This window comes from Parasteatoda tepidariorum, chromosome 4 (assembly GCF_982258835.1).
Source record: "Parasteatoda tepidariorum strain Cologne lab strain chromosome 4, Ptep-v5.0, whole genome shotgun sequence".
In the NCBI taxonomy this organism is placed as follows: Eukaryota; Metazoa; Arthropoda; class Arachnida; order Araneae; family Theridiidae; genus Parasteatoda; species Parasteatoda tepidariorum.
The window spans coordinates 60,618,553-60,638,461 of record NC_141758.1 but is presented as its reverse complement, the minus strand read 5'-3'; the positions used below and the strand labels follow the sequence as shown (position 1 = coordinate 60,638,461).

Below are 19,909 nucleotides of genomic sequence, written 5' to 3'. Positions count from 1 at the left end.
CATACCTTTTCTAAATTGATGATTTCAAATATACCAAGAAATGGATAAAAATGTAATATTTTGCACGTTTTGCATATAAGCACGTTATTTTGATTTTTGGTCATGCAGTCACATTGTAATTAGCGATACTATTTCGAACTTTTTATTAAAATCTTGTCTACTTTTTCAAAGAAATTTTAAACAAACTCAAAATTGTTTAGCATCATACTTATTGAAAGTTTTGAACTCAAAAGATTTAATTCTTTGTTTCAATTTGCAAAACTCAAAACTCACAACACTTTTTTTTTTATATATATTGAACTATGAGAAGAATTCATGTGCTAAACATTAAACTTGTTTATATTATAAAAAATTTTTGGCGAAATTTTTCTAAATTTGCGTTTTTGTGAAAATCCTTCTGAGTCTTACCTGTATGATAAAAGTTCTGGCATCTTTTTATTTCAGTAGAGAAATGAAATTTAAGAATGCGACTTAATTTAAATTTCATTACTCAGAAACGATTCAGCCGATTTTGCTCATAATTTCGCATTTTATGAATAATAGTAACGTACTTTGAAATGATGTACAAATGTGTGTACATTATGATTTAAACAAATTTGACCGTCAATAATAGCGTGCAAAGATATTAAATAGTTCATGAGATATGACATACTATGCAGAAAGGAAAATTAACATCAAAGTACTTAAATTTTCGTTCACTCTCTACATGAACTATTGTGACCATATTTTCCAAATTACGGCTACTTTTCTTCATAATATTGTGATGATCAAGAATCCAAAATTGTAGAAGAAAAAGCATGTTTCTTCAGAGAGTTTTTGCTTTTGATTTTGTATTTTAAATTATCTCCTACGTAATCTAATTATCACACCGGTTTCTAGCCTCATGAAATATTGTGAATGCATAATAGTACTTGACACTGCACATTTAACAATTTGAAAACATATACGCTGGGTCGAAAACACAAATCTAATGCTAGAAGGTTTCTAGGGCCTGACGCAGATGCTACATCGCCATCCAAGCGGCAACGATTGTCAGAGGTATAATAATATTGATAATAAAGTAAGAATCCATCAGAAATTCAAACCAAACTGAAGATCTTGCTTTAAACAAGCAATGATTTTTCTGAGTAGTAATGAAATTACTGAAGTTTCGCAGCGTGAACACTGCTCAGATCCTAGAAGACATGCCAACGCATAGTCAGGAAGACATGCCATTGCTTGTATCATCATCTGAGATTCTGAACAAGACTTAATGCCCATTCCCTTAGCATTTGGTTTCTCATCGTGCATGTGAAAATCATTAGAAACTACTTCAAGAAAAACTTCTTGCTTGCCGCAATAGGTTAATCGCATGCAGTAAGAATGGCCCCTTAAATATGAAACTTCGGATGAAATCTTAAACAGGAAAATCATATTTTATTTTAAGCTTAGCATTTTAAAACTTCATCCTAAATGAATCCATAGTTTTCCTTCCAATGGTAGAATCATAGTTTAATTTCATTTCGAACAGCCCTTGCGCGTGACTGTCGACGCAGTACCTGCGGCAGACTCTAAAAAGTATCTAGTTAGAATTGCATTTCTGATTAGCATTGCTATTTCATCCGAGTTAACCGTCCAAGTTATTATTTCCTCCAATTTTGAGTAACTTTGCATAATTTCATAATGGGTTATTGTTTCTATTTTTATGAAGTCTTCTGACTGCAACTCTTTCAAGACTTGATTTATTACTTTATTAAAGTACATTAAATTGTATAAAAAATGGATGCATTATATTGTCGATAAAAAACATAAAATGTTCTAATGATGTGTGAGGAAAAGAAAAACATAAATGAATTTTAGATTATTTATTTTTCATTTAAGATAAGATGATATCGGTAAAATAAGTGATCAATCCATAAGTTTAAAGAAAGATCGGGTTAGTAATTTTTTTAATTTATTTATTTATAATTTCTAAATAAGCGTATTTCAGGAAAATTGCCAATTTTTTTTATCTCAAGTTCCCGTTTTGTATTAGGTGTTCATCTCAAGGTTTTTAAAATGAAGAAATTTGGTGCAGACATCTCTGGACCAGACTTTTTTTCTTTCAAAATTTCAGAAAATTTCAATTCCGCTTTCCAAATAGGATTTGAACAATTTTAACATACATATTTGATTTACGACTATTTTTTTGATTAAAATGAAAAATTTTGTTCCGTTTATTACTTTCTTTCTCTTCTTAAACTTCTCCAGACTCTTGCAATCCTGTCATACCTTCAAGCGCACAGTGCGTAAAATGAAATTGCGAATTCTCTGAATAACTTCGGGTTAGTGGCTAAAATTATATGTACTGGGATTCTTAAGTCTGAATTGATTGAGAGCTAATTAAGCATTTACTCTATTTTAAGTTTTGAAATTAGATACAAAAATTTACTCTCTCTGAATAAATATACCCTGTTTTTAAACGGATTTGGATTTCTGACGAATCTCTGAAGATATGGAGGGTATTCTAAGCTGACTAGCGTCTTCAGAAAACTAAAAAAACTGGTTCTAAAATTTCAAAAGGCGTATTTGAAAACCCAATGATTAACCTTTGCAATTAAATAATCAGAGAACAAAAATCCCTCGTCGAGAGTCTGAAAAAGATGTATATATTTTTTAAACAATAGAAAAGGTAAAAAGATAAGTTTTAAAATGTTCTTTTAAAAAAATGTCTACTAGTTTAGTTTTTTGAGGACGTTGGTCACCTTGTAGCTACTATGGAAAATATGGCCCTCATAGCTTAAGTAGGAATGCAATCTTTAATGTTAATTTTTTTACGTGTTTTGCTATATCTCGAGAACTTTTTAAGATATTCGAAAAGTTTTTACACACATTCATAAAAAACGTTTATTCGAAGATGATTCCTTGCAAAAATTAATTTTTAATAATTGCTTATTATTCTTCTATTTAATAATAGTCAAAAACTTTATGAATAATAAAGTATACATATTTTTATATCCGATACAGTGATAAAATGCAGTTTCATTGTGAGGGCGAAACACTCATTAACTGTAAGGTGCCTACACGCCCGAGCGCTTTCATTTCTGAATTATTGGAACTATATTTTCCTGATTGCGATTACATCTCATACTTTCTATAATTTCTATAATCGTTTTTTTTTTTAAATTTTTTTTTTAAATTTTTTTTTTTTTTTTAATAGATCACAAATGAAAATCAGTCTAAAACAATATTGTTTTTATTCAGACAAGGAACATTTTTGAGTCTAATTTCGTACTTCAACATCGTCTTTACTTTTTAATTAGTATATATAAGGTGAAGCCTTCGAACCATTAATATTGAATCTATGAATATAAAAAACAGATCATTAGATAATAATGTTATTTAGGGTGTTCGCTTTATTATTTTGGGAAGAATGTTCTTTGAAAAATATGCTTTGACTATGTTCTACAGTGTGATAATATGAATTACTAGAAGGCTCTGGTCCATACTCGTTTCGTTCTCCAATCATCACAATTGACTGTCATTTAAATATATATGTATATACATATATTGGGGGTTGGGGGAATAGTATACTACTTATAAGTATTTATTTTTGATGGGATGCTATCGAATTAAGAATACTTCAGTGACCCAATTTGTCATCTTGATTAAATAATATAACTACAGATGAAATCAGACAATGACTTGATTTAAGAACTTTACTTAGAAATTGTTCGAGATTTTAACTATAAAAACTCTTTAACACATTTATTGGATATTATTAGTTAAAATATTATGGTATGATAAATATGTGGTTGAGAAAAATATCTTCGTTAGTTTGTAACCCTTTCATCACTTTTCTACATCTTATACATTTTTCTTTTAAATGTTTGTATTTAAATAGATTGCAATTAAGTATCAAGAGCAGATTAGCCTGTTTTATTGTAAATGTCTACTAGTTTTAATGTTTATTAAGTGAGAGTAATTGCATTAATCATGGAATTTTCTTGTGAGTATCTAAATGTTCGATGAATCGTATTTTATGTCACATATTTGTATTAAAAAGTAAATTAAATTAGATTTTACTTTTTAAAACTTTTTACAAAATTTGAAGAAAAAATATTAAAAATTAATTTTAATAAGTATGTTTTTCATGCTAAAGCATTGAGACGAAAATAAAAATAATAATGTAAAAAAATAATAATGTAAAATAAACTCAAAATAATGAAATATTAATAATAAAATAAACTATAATATAAAATTAATATTATAAATTATAAAAGCATTAAAAAATAAAAATAAAAATTACTATGGATAATCATTGCAATAAGTAATTTTATTCCCTTAAAAGCTCATGGATTGAGGCTGTTCTCCAAAGTACTTCTTGGCTTTCGTTTGGAAACAATTCTTGGGGGGTCGGGGGTGAGGAACCAGTTTTACTCTCCCCTCAACTAGGAGGGAGAGCTACTTCCGTGTCATTGTAAATCCTTTTACTGCCCGCTAAACATTTTTATTTGGAAAAGCATGCCTTTAATGTGTAGAGTTTGTTAGAAATATATTTTTATCAAAATGATAATATTACATCTAATAAAAATAGATACACCGAAAACTTGCAAAATCTGTACTTGGGAATTAATAAAATATGATTTTGATAGAGATAGTTACTTGAATGTTTCTCATCTAATTTTTATGACATATTTTAATTTTTTTAAACTATTTTACTTCTTCTTCTGTTTTGAGAAGAATTTAAATTAAACACTATTTAACACAACTCTTCAGAGTAGTTTTGAAAATTACCGGAATCAAACAAAAAGAATAAATAAATTAATTAAATAACTAAAGATAGTTGTTTAATTAAGTAATCACGTAGTTGTTGGCATGGAAACATGTTGACATGATTGTTGACATAGTTGCAAAATAAGTCATGAAAAATTCTTTAATTTGTGCAAAGAATTTATGTTTTATTTGAAAACTCACTGCAAAATTAATGTTAGTTTATTAATTAATGTCACTTAACAAAATTAATGTCACTTAAAATTAATGCTTGGTTAATGTTAAATTATGAAAGTAAAATAGAAGATGAAGATTGAAAACTTTTTCACTAGTCCTTTGTAATTTTATATTATATTGTTCGCAGTATAATAGTACAAATATATATATTTAAGGGAGAAGCAAAGACTTATCATCTGTGAATTTATAATATTTCCCCCCTCATTCTATAAAATTCAAGCGTTTGTGGCAATTTTGAAACTTAATTTATGTCATAGAAAAGAAAATATTAATATATTATCTATATAAACCGAATTTTTTGCAGAGATATGTGGACCACTGCACTGCCGCATTGTGTAAGATTACCAGGGTCTTCAGAAAACTGAAAACTGGCAGAAGCATTTTTAAAAAAAACATTCGAGAAGTCCCACTTTAGCTTTCTAGTTATTTAAAATAAAAAATAAAAAAAAATAACAGAGAATCTCTGCGAAGTATTTCTGTTATCAGAATATTTAATTTCATATATTAATTTAAAAATTTTAGAACTAGTTTTTAGTTTTTTGAGGCGTAGGCCAGCTTAGCACAGCAGATACATTCATGCCTACTTAAAAACGATCGTTGAGAAAGACTTTACTGAGTGGTAGCAAAAGGACAATAAGATTAGGAGAGCAGTTGTGGGTCAGGAGATCGAACGATTGCCACCCAACGGGGTGAACCAGGTTCGAATTCCGGCAATGCCTGGTTGATTCAAATTTTGCACCCGGCTCGCACCGACCTCAGTGCTGAGTTAAAATATTCCCAGTGGTAGATGGATCACGGGTTAAAGTCCCCTTGCAGTGAGTCTAACCGCGAGAGGCTTTCGTGGTTTTCCTCTTTATCTAACGCAATTGTGGTCTAGTTACATCAAAATGTCCTACAGGAAGTCAAATTTCTCCCAATACTTGATCCATGAGCTCCCTAGTCTTCTGGATTGGGTTCGAAATTGGAAGGATATGGAGATGGTAGTCGTATACCCTATATTGGGTTGGCTGTTCAACGACGGTTAATTTAAATAAATAAAAAATAATAATTTTAAGAATATTTTTCCTAATTTAAGTTATGTTATCTACATAGAAATTTAATACCGTCAATCGACAATATATATATATATATATATATATATATATATATATATATATATATATATATATATATATATATATATATCTGATCGATTCGCTCATCAACCCCTATTACTTCTACACAATCATTTTTCTACGCAACCACATCAAATTAAAAAATAAATAAGAAAGGATCCCGAAATTTTTATAAAATCCTCTATGTAACAATTTCTCATTTGATTTTTTTTTAAATTTAAATTTAATAATTTTGTTCGATTATTTTCTCTATTTTTCTCCCACATAATTATTGTTCTATAACTCTAAAAATATTTTAAATGTTTTTCACTGAAAAAAAAGTGTAGAAATCGTGTGCAAAATTAATCCCTGATATTGCTCAAATATTTTATATGTTTATCATGCATTTATTATTTTAATTAATTGGACGTAGCTATATTTAAAAAATATTTTAATAGTAAATATAACTTAATTATCGTTTAATGATTGTAAACCAATAACTAATGTTTATCAAAAAATGTGGTGTAATAAGATAACATTGTGAGAAATTATAATAAAGGAGCACCACTTTCAGCTTTTATTTTTTTCACTTTATGTTTTTGATTTTATATTTTTGACTGCTTTTCAGAGTTCAAATAGTTGGAAATATCTTCAATACATTTATATTAAATACCTCTGTAATTAAAATAGAATCGAATAAAGATACCTTCAAATGAGATATAAAAAAAGGTAGGATCATGATTTTTATTAATTCCTCTTGACGACGGCGAACTTTTTTCAGATGTTTTTTGATTAAAAACACTAAGATAGAATTTTTGTGGTCAACAAGTATGCGCAGATAACAGTAAGAAACTGTAAGAATCTTTTGATGTTATAGAAATAAATAAATTTCATGCAAAAAATATCGTTTTTGTTCACAAGTAAAATGTTTTGGGTTAACTGGTGATTCGTCTTTTGCCAAATTTAAACACTTTTTTTTTTCAAATAAAGAATTTGCAATTGATTGCTGCGTATTTTCTGGCAATTTAATTCCATAATGTTTCCGTAATATTCATTCTTAAGCTTTGACCTATAAGAGTACAGGGTGTTCCGTAAAATCCGTAATTTATATATATATTTAAAATCTTTATTAGAAATGAAAACCAAGTAATTGGGGTTTGTAAATTAGTATTTAAGTGATTAAAAACAGAAAGCTTATCGAAATCTTACTAACTACAATAGAGGAGTGTGAATGTCCAATAAGCAAAAAAATAAGTTTTATTGAGGTTTAAATGTTTTTAACCATCGTTTTTCAACTGTTTTCTGTTTCATTCCCTAATCAAAATTGCCTTGTTCTCTGTTTCATTTGCTTCACTGTACTGTGATATGTTATATTTCGACTGTATTTTTGTATTTTTTATTTTTACCTTGCGTTAATATAAATTTTGACCTCATATAAACTTATTTTTTGTCTTCAATTTCGACAAATATTAAATAAATAGTTTTTAAGGGTGGTATTTACAAAACACTCTGAATGACCTAAAGATAAAAATTTTCATGCCGAGCAATAGTAAATATTAGACTATTTTCAGTTAGTTTGCAATTTTAAAATTAATTTAAATTAAAGTCTGATGAAAAAAATATCACTAACAAAGTCTTAAAGTATAAGTCAATATCATATGGTTGATTAGTCACTAATTTTAAAAAAATTATCCCTTAAAAAAGCTCAATTAGCCGCGTGTAATTATGGTCCGCGATTGGCTGTGTGTATTGTAGGTCCTCGATTAGCTGTGTGTATTGTAGGTCCTCGATTAGTTGTGTGTATTATAGGTCCTCGATTAGCTGTGTGTATAGAAGGTCCTCGATTAGCTGTGTGTATTGTAGGTCCTCCCTTGGCTGTATGTATCGTAGGCTGTGTGTACGAAAGTCTTTCGCTAAGTTCTTTATAATAATAAAGTTCTAGTTTGAAGAAAATATCTAAAACTGTTTTCCAGTTTAATCTCAATTAAAATCCATTTAAATAGCAAAAAGTATAATCGTTTTTTTTTATTTAAAACAATTTATTTCGAATATTAAATTTAATTACAAAATATGTTTAATTGTATTTTTTTCCGAACGTATAGTTCTAATAAGTTCTAATTAATAATAGAGACTTAAATAATATTTTAGTCCTAAGAAAATGTCAGACATAAATTTTTAAAAGCTTCTAATGTTATCACTAGATCATTTTATCAACAAAGTAAAAATAATTTGATTACAATTTATTAAAAGAAGTCTTATCATGCAAGAAAAGTAAGAAAATGGTTTTCTTTGAAACGCGTGTCAACATTAAAATATGTGTAAGGCGAATTTTTAAAAATCTGTTATTTCAAAAGGTAATTCATGTTAAAATCATCTGAATTTTACTGAAAAAAATAATTTAAAAAAGGAGAGCTTTTTAAGATAACAATTTAACTTTAAATGACTACATTTTAATTAATAATGACTAGATAACGGTATTATTTTTCATTAACACGTTCTTCGTTATAAACATACAAGCACTTTCAGTGAAATAAAAGTAAAGAAAATCATTAATTTCTCTTAAAATTGCGTGAAAACGTTTCTAAGTTCTAACGTTCTTACATATCAAGAAAGTTAACAAAATATGGATGTGATAATATTTCAAATAGGAACAACTATTTATTCCTATACATGAACTGATGAACTCTCATATACATTTAACTGATAAAAATGAAATGAAATCAGTTAATATCGTATGTAAATATGTTTAAAGCATTTCCTTTATTTGTTTCATGTTTATTCGTTAAATACGAAAAAGACCGGGGTGGGTGTATCCGAGTAGGCGGTTTTTAAGTGCAAACGAGGACCCCCGCTGAACGTGTGGTTTTATCGACCAACCGAGGACGTCGTTTTTGCACGCATACACACTTCGACTCGGCTCTTTATACACAACTTTGATAAATGCTGCCAATCGAGGACAAAATTAGATTTAGCTAAAAAATTTTCTGGGACTATTTCATGACCCCCTGAGTACGAAAATACCATTTTCTAACCGAGGACGTCCTCGGTTGGCACGAGGTCCTCGTTCGACGGTGAAATTGCCTGTGTGTGTCCTCGTTTGCCGGCCCTTGCCAACACACACACACACACACACATATATATATATATATATATATATATATATATATATATATATATATATATATATATATATATATATATATATATATATATATATATATATATATATATATATATATATATATATATATATATATATATATATATATATATCAAAATTAAATGTGTCAAATGTAATCTAAACCGAAATATTAACTAGTTAGCTGGAGTGAATCGAAGTCTATTTTAACAGTGACTTTTAGTACAGTAACCTTGTTAAAGCTATCGAATCTTTAAAGATCAAAACTTAAACATCTATTTTGAAAGAAAAAATTATCAAAAAATTGGTTACGAGTAGTTAGTTACATTTGCGTAAGCTTAATTCCTAATTGTTCAAATTTTCGTTGAAAGGTCGAATTTTACAGTAACGATCTAAATATATTTAGGAATACCAAGCAGAGCACAACTATATAAAAGGGAATTAGAAGTCCTTGACAAGTTTATGAAAGATTTCACGTAAAGTAACCAACCGAGGAAAATAATCATTCATAATTTGCTCTCGTTGCGATGAAAGGGCAAGTATATAAATTACCTCGTTTCAATGTTGTTTAGATTTCACTGAAGAGTTTCACAGAAGTATACTTCTTCTTCTTCTTCTCTCTCTCTCTCTCTCTCTCTCTCTCTCTCTCTCTCTATATATATATATATATATATATATATATATATATATATATATATATATATATATATAAATAAAAAAAGAAAACATTTTTATAGGAAAAGGAAAAAAAACCCATCAAAAATAAGAAATTTACAAAAATAAGAACCTTTTCAAGATTAGTTTCCAGAACAGCTAAACCCAATAAGACTCCTATACCAAATGTATGACACAATTTTGAATGTTTTTTCCCAAAAAATGACTGAATTATAGAAAAAATTTATATTCGTTTGTTTTTTTAAAGAAATAAGTAGTATTGTGTTTTTATTACTAATTTTGGGGATTTTATATCCGGAACAAAAATCATTAATTAAAAATTACATTAAGTTCCGGACAAGGCATGGATGTTCTTTCAAAGTCTGTAATATTTGTCCTTACTGTGGAAGCAATGTAGATACACCTAATATGGTGCGTGCCCTTCAAAGAGTGGCCACCAAATCTGCCCTACTGATACCTGAAAGTATTTTTTGTGAAAAAAATGGAATGCGGAAAAATAATGAAAAAGAGTAAAGACAACTAATAAAGGTTTGTAAAATAACGTCAAAGAACTATATTATGGGAAACATCTTCCTAAAATATATACTTTTGGATTAGGATGATCCATTTACATTTTAAAACAAAAATCTTGTTAATTAAGTTTATATACTTATGTCTTATAAACATATTTAGTTATAATATAATATTTTGTTTTGTAGGCCATGGTATTTTACAGCGAAGGTATGCGGTTACCCTATTGGGTTTCCTTTGTTCTCTGGTCACACATTCCCAACGATTAAATATTAGTATTGCCATGGTTGCCATGGTGAATTCCACCAATATACAATCAATCGCCATTAATAAAAATACTACTGAATGCCCATATACAGCTGCAGAAAAAGGATATGCTAAAGTTGTAAGTAAAATTCCTTCTCTGGTTGTTAATGCTTTTTTCTGAGGCTTGTTGACATTGTTGTTACAACTTTTAAAACTACTACGAAAAATTAAGATTAAAAAATTCTAATTTGGATTTATAACTATGTCATTTTTTTTCCTTGAAAAATTGATTTAAATAAGTTATTGTTGGATAGAGGATGACTTGGACTCTTGGAGGACACTTGACACCTTGGCAAATGTTTATACTTTTATATACATTTACACGGTGACAAAATTGACTATTTTGTAGTAAATTATAAAACTTTCTCATGTGGAGAAAGAAAATTCTTAATTTGCTTTTTCATTGCTACGTAAAACTATTCTTGTTGATTGTTCAAACATTAAGAAAACTTTTTACTCGAGAAATCAGTGTCGGAACTTATAAAACGTTTTACAATTATTGTTTTAACAAAAAGGCAAACTACAATAGTATACTTTTATAAGTTACTGTTAAAAAGATTTGTTAAATGATGACGATCAGCTTAATACAAAATGTAATGCGCAAAATGAGTTTAATATATCAGCCTGTTTGGTAAGTTTGGTAAAATATTAAATTATGGTAGTAATGCCACCAAATTTGTTACAACATTATACCTTTAATTTGAGATGTTATGTAAAAAATATTATTAAGCAAAATTATTTATATTTATTAATAGATATTAATAGAATCATAAGAGAATAGATGTTTTTTTTTCTGTCCAGGTGGAGCAGAAAGGGAGTTAATCACTGCAAATATGTGTTTAAGCTTTCATAACATCTATGTTTGGTTTTTATTGGCTTTCTTTGCTTCCAGTTATGGCAGAAAATCAAGGTTGATTTATTTATTTGTATTACACTGTAGTGCAAATATTTTAAATGAATAATTATAACTTTCGTAGAAAAAACTGTCTTATGCCTTTTATGTGTTATTTTATTAGAAGCAACAATTATGGCAAAGAAATAATCAGGGTTGCTAAGCGATGGTGGATAGAAGGCTTAGCTCCCTAGTAAATAAATAAAAGAAAAATAAAAGAAAATGAAACAAAAAGGTTTTTTGTCTGCCCCGCTGCCAAAACAGTAGCAAAATTTGTCGCATTGTTTTATCAACCAAACCTAAACACCTGTTAAATAAAAATAAAATATTGTTTTATCCGTTAATCATTGAAAAGCATTCGAATAAAAATAATGTAATAGAATAAACAATATAAACCAAGATTCATTTTTATATTTAAACCGGTTTTTTTTATTTTCTACAAATTCACCTCAGTATAAACAAAACTGTTTATGGTACATAAGCAAATTGAAACCAATATTTTGAAGACTAACCTTTTTGAAATTTTCAGCATCATTCAGAATTTTCATGGGATCCAGAACTACAAGGCTACATTTTGAGTGCTGGATATTTAGGTTATGTTTTCAGTCAAATACCTGGTGGAATTCTTGCCGGTAGATATGGCACAAAACCGCTTATTGTGGCAAGCGTTTTGTTTGCTTCTATCTGCAATTTGCTGTCACCAATTGCAGCAAGACAACATCCTTACCTCCTTGTAGCGGTGCAACTAATTCGAGGAATGAGCCAGGTGAAATTTTATAAAATTATTTATGTCTATTAATTTCGACTGCATATTTTGCAATTAGTAATTTTACATGAATATTCATCAGAAGTATAACTTATGAACATATAACGATATTTTCCTAATCTCAGTTGAATAAAAAAGTTTAAATTTTTTGAAGAGTTTTTATTTGTTAATTCTTATTACAAAATCATATAATAGCTTTATTAGTTTGATTGCCTTAGTACCATTTACTGACAAATATAGCCAGTTTTCTGCATATCATCAATGTTTATTTCAGAAAATATAAGGAACTAGGTAATAGTACACAAACAATTGTTACTATGGGTAAAGAAATCATTTTAAATCATAACACTGAAGCAAAAAAACTAAAATTAATTATTATGAAACTTTAGAAAAAACCAATAATTATGTATAGGAGGGCATTTTGGATCATGAAAAAAAGCTGAAGAAAATAAGTTATTAATATTTGAACAAAAAATACCAAGAAAAATAGTTGCTGCTGCCAAAGAAAATGATGTTTTGAGAATCCGTTATAAAAAAGAACGTAACACCAAATTCAGAGAAATATTTTGAAGATTATAAAGGTATATCAATTAAGATGGTTTAGACATATCTACAGATTTAACGATTTAAACCCAATGAGTGAAAAGACAGTTAAAAAATGTGAAAGAAAAGCGATAGACCCAACACTAGATGGCTTGATATAGCTGGCGAAAGGTGACCTAAAATTGGTTTTAACCGTTGGAGAACTGTAGGAACGGATGACTCCCAATGGAATAAACTTTTGGAGACAGCCTTGGCCTGCAACTGGATGTTGAGCTACAGAAGAAGATAATAGTTTATCAAAACTGAAATAAGCATTTCGTATTTACGTATCTAAAGTGCTTCTATGCTATCATGCAAGAAAATGCTAATCATTTGCTGCAATTTTCTATTATCTCTTTGTTATATTTTTAATAATATAAAATAAAATGTCACCCTTGAAATGGTAAACGTTAGGATTATAGAATTGATATGATTCTGATTATATAGGATATGATTCTGATTGATAATGTTTTGCTTTAGAGTGTTAAAATTTTCTGCAATTTTCTTAAACATCTACTTCAAATTTCTCACATTGTTTACAACGTAATAATACTAAAGAATGTGTTAGAATATTGACGTTTTGTACAACTTGTGTTAATAGCTTTTTTTTTATCAAAAAAAAAATTACTGTTTGTAAATAACCAAAAATAGAAATTTTTTTCCCCTTTAAATGTTTTATTTACAGAGTGATTTACACTCGTATGTGTTAAAAGAATATTACCATTGCCAAAGAGTTTAGGCTGTGTTTGGAGTTGTACTGTCCTTTGGTGTAGAATGATGTAGACTAAGAACTAGTTTTAGTTTGCCACATAAAAATTTATGTGCATGTGTTTGCAAACTTCGCAACTTACTTAGCAAGACTTACTTAGAGTGTTACCTATTCAGACCGTGGAATCTCTTTGAGAACTGAATTTATCATCTGTCTTCATCAGCTGTTTCACTGACATGGCCTTTGCGCCATCTAAGAATTCGAAAACTGAATGTTTACCAAAAATATTTACCAAGTTTTTCACTTTTTGTAACATTTCTACTTTTTAAAATTCTCTTAATGGACTTAAACTTAAAAAGTAATTTTTTTAAAAATTTTTGAATAAAACGTTTCTGAATGGTTTGAAGGATTTTATACTGTAGTTCTATTATCATGACCTAGGTTTCAATATTTAGCTGCAACTTATTATTATATTTAATATTATAATTTATTGTTATAATTTCATTATAATTTATTATTATAATTTATTATTATAAGTAATTATTATAATTTATTATTATAATTTATTATTATAATTAATTATTATAATTTATTATTATAATTTATTATTATAATTTATTAAATTATAATAATAATTTTATAATTTAATTTTATAATTTCATATTATAATTTATTATTATACTTTATTATAATGATTAATTATAATAATAAGAAACTTTTTATTAAGAAACGAAAAATTTTAGACAAAAATAAGACTATACAAGCATCTGATTTCGTGTCATGTGATTTCAGGGTTTACTGCCATCAGCTTTATCTCTTTTGATGGCTCGATGGTTCCCAAAATGTGAGAGAGGTTTCCTCTCAGCTTTTATTTATTGTGGTTTTCCCGTTGGAGCTTTCATTGGTAGTTTGGTGTCAGGCCCAGTTTGTGAAGTCAGCCTTGACAACGGATGGCCTTTTGTATTTTACATTTTTGGTAAGTAATGAAGTTAATCAAAACTTTCGTTTAATTGAAAAACTAAAAAAAAATAAACTTTTTGAAATACACATGGGTAACAGCTTTTATTGAAAATGTTTTTAGTTGCGTTTGAGTGAATGTTGATTTAGCATATAAATACTTCTTAGCATTTTCTCTCATTTATTAATTGATTTTGGATTTATTTAATAACAATAGAATTTTATTGATTTTTGCATTATTCAATTTTATCAGTTTAAAAATTAAATAATGTCTCGACTCTTTGCCTTAAAATGTGTGGTGAAAGTATATTAAATGCACAAAATTACATTTATTATTCAATTTCATCATTATAATACGGCAAAAGTGCCTTAGTGTGCGTATCACAAATTCATTCCGTGCATTTATTTGTTTTACTGAATTTTAATTCTTTAAATGTAATAAACCGGGCTAATATACTGTTAACTTAATTCTTAAAAAATGCCCTTAATAAATACAAAAAGAAAACCCACTAAAGCAGAGGTCGGTAGCCTATTGAAAAAAAAAAGGGCTGAAAGTTACAATTTACAAAATTTCCCAGTTTTTAACACTCCGTCGGGCGCGTCTCGAAACTTACGGCATCGGGCGCGATGTATCTGTCAGATACATCGCTGTTTTGTGTGTTTTCTGTTAATATGTAATACTTTAAATTTCCTATTTTTACTCTTTTTAGGTCCAGGCTTTTACACCCGAACCTTTTATTAGTTTTTTTATATATATTTTTTTAATCTTTACATATTTTTTAATAATAAATTTTATTTATTAATCACAAACGCTACTACAAAAGATAATTGCTTTGCAAAACATTTAATTAAACATGTTATTACAGTTGAAAAAATATAAAAAGGGCAGTTATGCACAAATAATACATTATATAAAAGTGACAAATTAAATCAGTTATTATAATTGAATCCGATTCAAAATTTAAGTTCAAGTTTCATTTGAACATTTTTGACACAACATTACTGCATGTTCCAAACAAAAATATTCTTTACATTTTAAGCAGGAATATTGAGTCAATCTACTTTTCTTATTGGATTGGCATGTAGAACACCTTTTACGTTTATTTTGGGTCCTGGAATCGTTTGCATTTTTTCCTTCTTCAGCAGTTGGTCTGTAGGTTTGAAGTTTTATTTTCAAATCATTAGATAAATTGGGTTTAGTCATGCGCCTAGTAACTTCTTCTTTGACTAATTCTTGCACCAGTATTTTCAAATACTCTCTCCTGTTCTTAACAGAATTCTGATTTCCCAAAAATACAATTAGGCCATTTATAGCTGAAATATTTAGCATTGAATAAAAAATTACCATCGGCCATCTTCTTGTATTGCGAGCGCAATTATAAGTTCCACACATCTTATCTAGAGCATCAACACCATATTTTGTATCATTGTAAAATGTGATGATCTCTGGCTTTTTTTTCTCTCCAGTGTCTGCATCTATAGCATCATCAAAGTGCATACTTGATGCAAGTAAAACATTCTTGCCTTTTTTCGGTACGTATGAAACTAAAGTGCTGTTTTTAGAAAAACCAAATACGCTTGAATATAATTATTTTCCTCTTGATGTCACAAAACAGGGGGGTATTTCTTTTTTATTCTTCCTTATTGTTCCTACGTAAGAAAGTTTCTTATCTTTTAGGGCTTTTATAAGATCAATAGAGGTAAACCAATTATCTGCTGTTACATTGCGACCACTGTTGAAAATTGGTTCCGATAATCGCAGAACAACATCTAGTGGGGAATTACTGACACTAAATGGACCTTCGGGCTGTTTTCCGGCATAAATTTCTAAATTTACAGTGTACAGAGTTTTAGCATCAACTGCTGCGAATATTTTAACGCCATATTTGTTTGGTTTTGATGGAATGTATTGGCGGAAAGGGCATCTTCCTCTAAAGCCTTCTAATTTCTCATCTATCGTAACATTTTGACCCACACAATAATTACTATTACATTTTTCCACAAATTTCTCAAACATTTCTCTTATAGGTGCTAATTTATCTGTTTTTCTTCTCTCGTTCCTCGTCTCTACAGCATCTTAAAAGAAATTTAAATCGTTTTAGACTCATTAACGTTCTAAACATCTCAATACCCATTCCATCAGTAGACCACAGTTCTTCCAAAATTTGCCGATTACTTCGCAAAACACCAGCTAATAGAAGTAAACCGATCTGTTAGTCTTGCATCTCTTTCTCTACTATATAGATCAGAAACTGTAGAAATGTATTTGTTAGTGCATTTCACAATTATTTCCAATATTTCGTCAGAAAAGAAACAGTTCCAAGAGCCATATATAGTTTTTATACCTTTCGCACTTCCGATTACTCCAGGTAATTTCGTGATAATATTCTGCGATCTAACTTTCACATTTTTTCTCCCGATCTGTTTTGCCCATTTAGTATTATTGTCCTTTCCTACATAAAAATCATCATTATTAGCATCATCATCGAGTTCTGAGTCATTATAATCACTTTCACTGCCATCAGAATCAACTTCACGTGTTCCTAAAATATCTTCTTCGTCAGCATCACTTTCATCAAATTCTTCAGCATTTAATTCCTCATTTCCATCACTAAATAGAATACTATGAACTAGCTCTAGGTCTTTCGGATATTTCAAATCTAAAAAGCGTTTAGCACTCATCGTGGGAAAAAGATAAATCAAAAACGCTCAGAGAATCTCGATACTTCCATGTAGCTTCACGCGACAAACGTTATCGGGCGCGTGTATCTAACAGATACAAAACTTCAAACAAGCTTAGAAACAGGAAATACTCCTACACCGAACTGGTCACTACTGCATTCCAAAGTAGCAGGGGGCCAGATGGACAGACACTGATAAGGTCAAGGTCGTAAGAAAATGTTTTAGGGGACAAAAGCAGAGATATTGACACACCTGTATCTGTCAGATCAACGCGCCCGATGGAGTGTTAAAGAGCCACTAAGAATTTCAAATTTACTATTATAGTATTTGCTAAATATGTATATTTGATTATACCTGACGAAAATGGTAACTTGAGTCTTGTCTTTTTTAAGTCGCGAGACTCATCTATAGCAAGTGATAAGAACCTAGTTGAATGTCTTCCATTTGCATTTGCGTTACATTTTAAGACATTTTATCAGTTCCATTTTGTAGTCTTTTAACAGATAATGGCAAATCATTGATTTTGAAGCTCTAGACGGTGGCTGATGGCTGAGATGGAAATGGAAAGCAACTAACTGAAAGATAAACATGATCACGGAGTTTCATCTCTACGAACAAAACAATAAATCAAATTTATCTCATTACGATAATGTTAAGTGTAGGGGTTTGTAATTAACGATTATGAAAAAAGCTATTGAGAAAATAGATACTTAAAAATATTTTTTAAGGACTTTGATAATAAGTTATTTTTTCGTATGAAACTGGAGAGCCGCAAGTTTGCATCAAAAGAGCCACATGCTCGCAAGCCACAGGTTGCCGACCTCTGTTCTAAAACAATCAAATATAGCTTAAAATAAAATTTAATGTTCTCAAAAATTTTCCAAAATATGTTTTGCATTATCTTTTTATAAAAAAAAGTAAACCGTAACTTGTATTTATAAATTTAATTAAATTAATGTAGTGATTAAAATATGAAATGTAAGGAATTTATGAATATAATTTAAATAAATAAATGATACAGATAAATAGAGATTTATAAATTTTTAAATATTATCTTCAAAAACATCAGGATTGAATTGTATTTTTAAATATTTTTGAAAGTTTTCATATTAAATGTTATTATTTAGACCAAATGCAAATCTTTCAAAAAACTCTGCTCACCATCAATTTTGGATACTGTAGAATATTTAAAATTACAATATTAAATGCCAAATTAACACTAATTCGTAAAAAAATTAATTCACTAGAAAAATGCTCTTAAAATTAAAGTAATATTCAAAATTTATAAAAAAAATGACTAAAAAAACTGAAATTAAAAGCAAAAAAACCTATAAGTCATACTCTGTGATGCCACAATTGGCATTACATATTTATTTTCTATCCTTTTAAAATATCTTTCATTACTTAAGCTTTTTTTATTAATAGAATTACATTTAAAATAAATCAAAGACTTAATCTTTTAAAATGAGAAGAAAATATTTATTCTTCTCTTATACATCAATGTAGCATATACTTTTTATTTCATTACTAATGCAGACTTATTAATTCACTGTTGCCTCTAATCGAAAACAAAAATCTATTAATAACTTTTTATTTTATTTTCTAACCGCTAAATGTTGTGGTTGCATGGTTGTAATAATTCTCATAAATTTGTTGGCGACTCGTGATCGCCAAGCTGTTCTTTTAAACCCAATATTGTTATGATGGTTGGCTTTGTTTTGGCTATGTTATATCTTGATAAATCGCCAATTTTGGATCTCCTACCCATACTTTCTATGTCCGTTTGGAATAATTATATTCACTTTTAATTTCAAATTTGTGGAGACTGGGAGTGCCCTTACGGGCCTCCCCAGTCTCAATTTCTAACCGTCAGAAATGATATTCTGGCTGTATGATCTCTCAATAAGAGGGTATTCTGAATTAATCCCTTTAAGGGATTTCTCTTTTTGGATGAAGAAATGGCCATTCTCTATATCACCAATTATGCTTAATAAAATCTAAATTTCACTAAACAATTTGAATATTCTTTCTTGGAGACTGTATAAAGTTATTTTCCACTATACGATTATTGGCAGCTACTGACGGAGAACAAACCTCCGCCATATACCCTATAAAGGTAAAATCAACCAAAAGTGCAAAAAAAAAAAAAAAAAAAAAAAAATAATGCGTTTGACATCAACATTCTAGCCTTGTTAATAAGTTTCTTAAATAGTTTTTTTGTTCAATTTATTTATTTTATTTTATTGTTTTATTTCAATTTTTTGCAGGTCTTTTAGGTGTTTTAGTGTCTCTTCTCGTGGCAGCAGTTTATGTGGAAACACCTTCTGACGATCCAAAAATATCAGATCGTGAACTGCAGCATATATTACAAAGTTACAATAGTTCTCCTGTAAAAGTATGTTTAATATTAGATATGTATGCACATTTTTAACATTTGTAAATGAATCAAATGATTAATGCTCTAAAAAGGACAGAATACTTCAACATGCTGTGTCCGGAGTAGTAAAATTTAATAAGTTAGAATATAAAATAAGATACAGTAACTAGTTAAAAACAGTGAGAATATTAAAGGGGATTTCATCACAAATGCTTTTGAAGCTTTCTGTTCGGTGTTTGCGTATAGTAAAAT

General features: G+C 28.7%; 1 protein-coding gene across 5 annotated transcripts in view; it reads left to right on the top strand.

Annotated features, from left to right (window-relative positions):
* The window catches only part of LOC107442356 (putative inorganic phosphate cotransporter), a 76,371-nt gene that overhangs the window by 43,851 nt on the left and 12,611 nt on the right, over positions 1-19,909 (top strand). For all 5 annotated transcript variants that reach the window (XM_087161213.1, XM_087161212.1, XM_087161216.1 and 2 more), the window contains 4 exons: positions 10,575-10,771; positions 12,114-12,350; positions 14,434-14,617; positions 19,548-19,675. In XM_087161213.1, the coding sequence (XP_087017339.1) occupies positions 10,575-10,771; positions 12,114-12,350; positions 14,434-14,617; positions 19,548-19,675 (746 nt within the window). The remainder of the gene's footprint in view (positions 1-10,574; positions 10,772-12,113; positions 12,351-14,433; positions 14,618-19,547; positions 19,676-19,909) is intronic.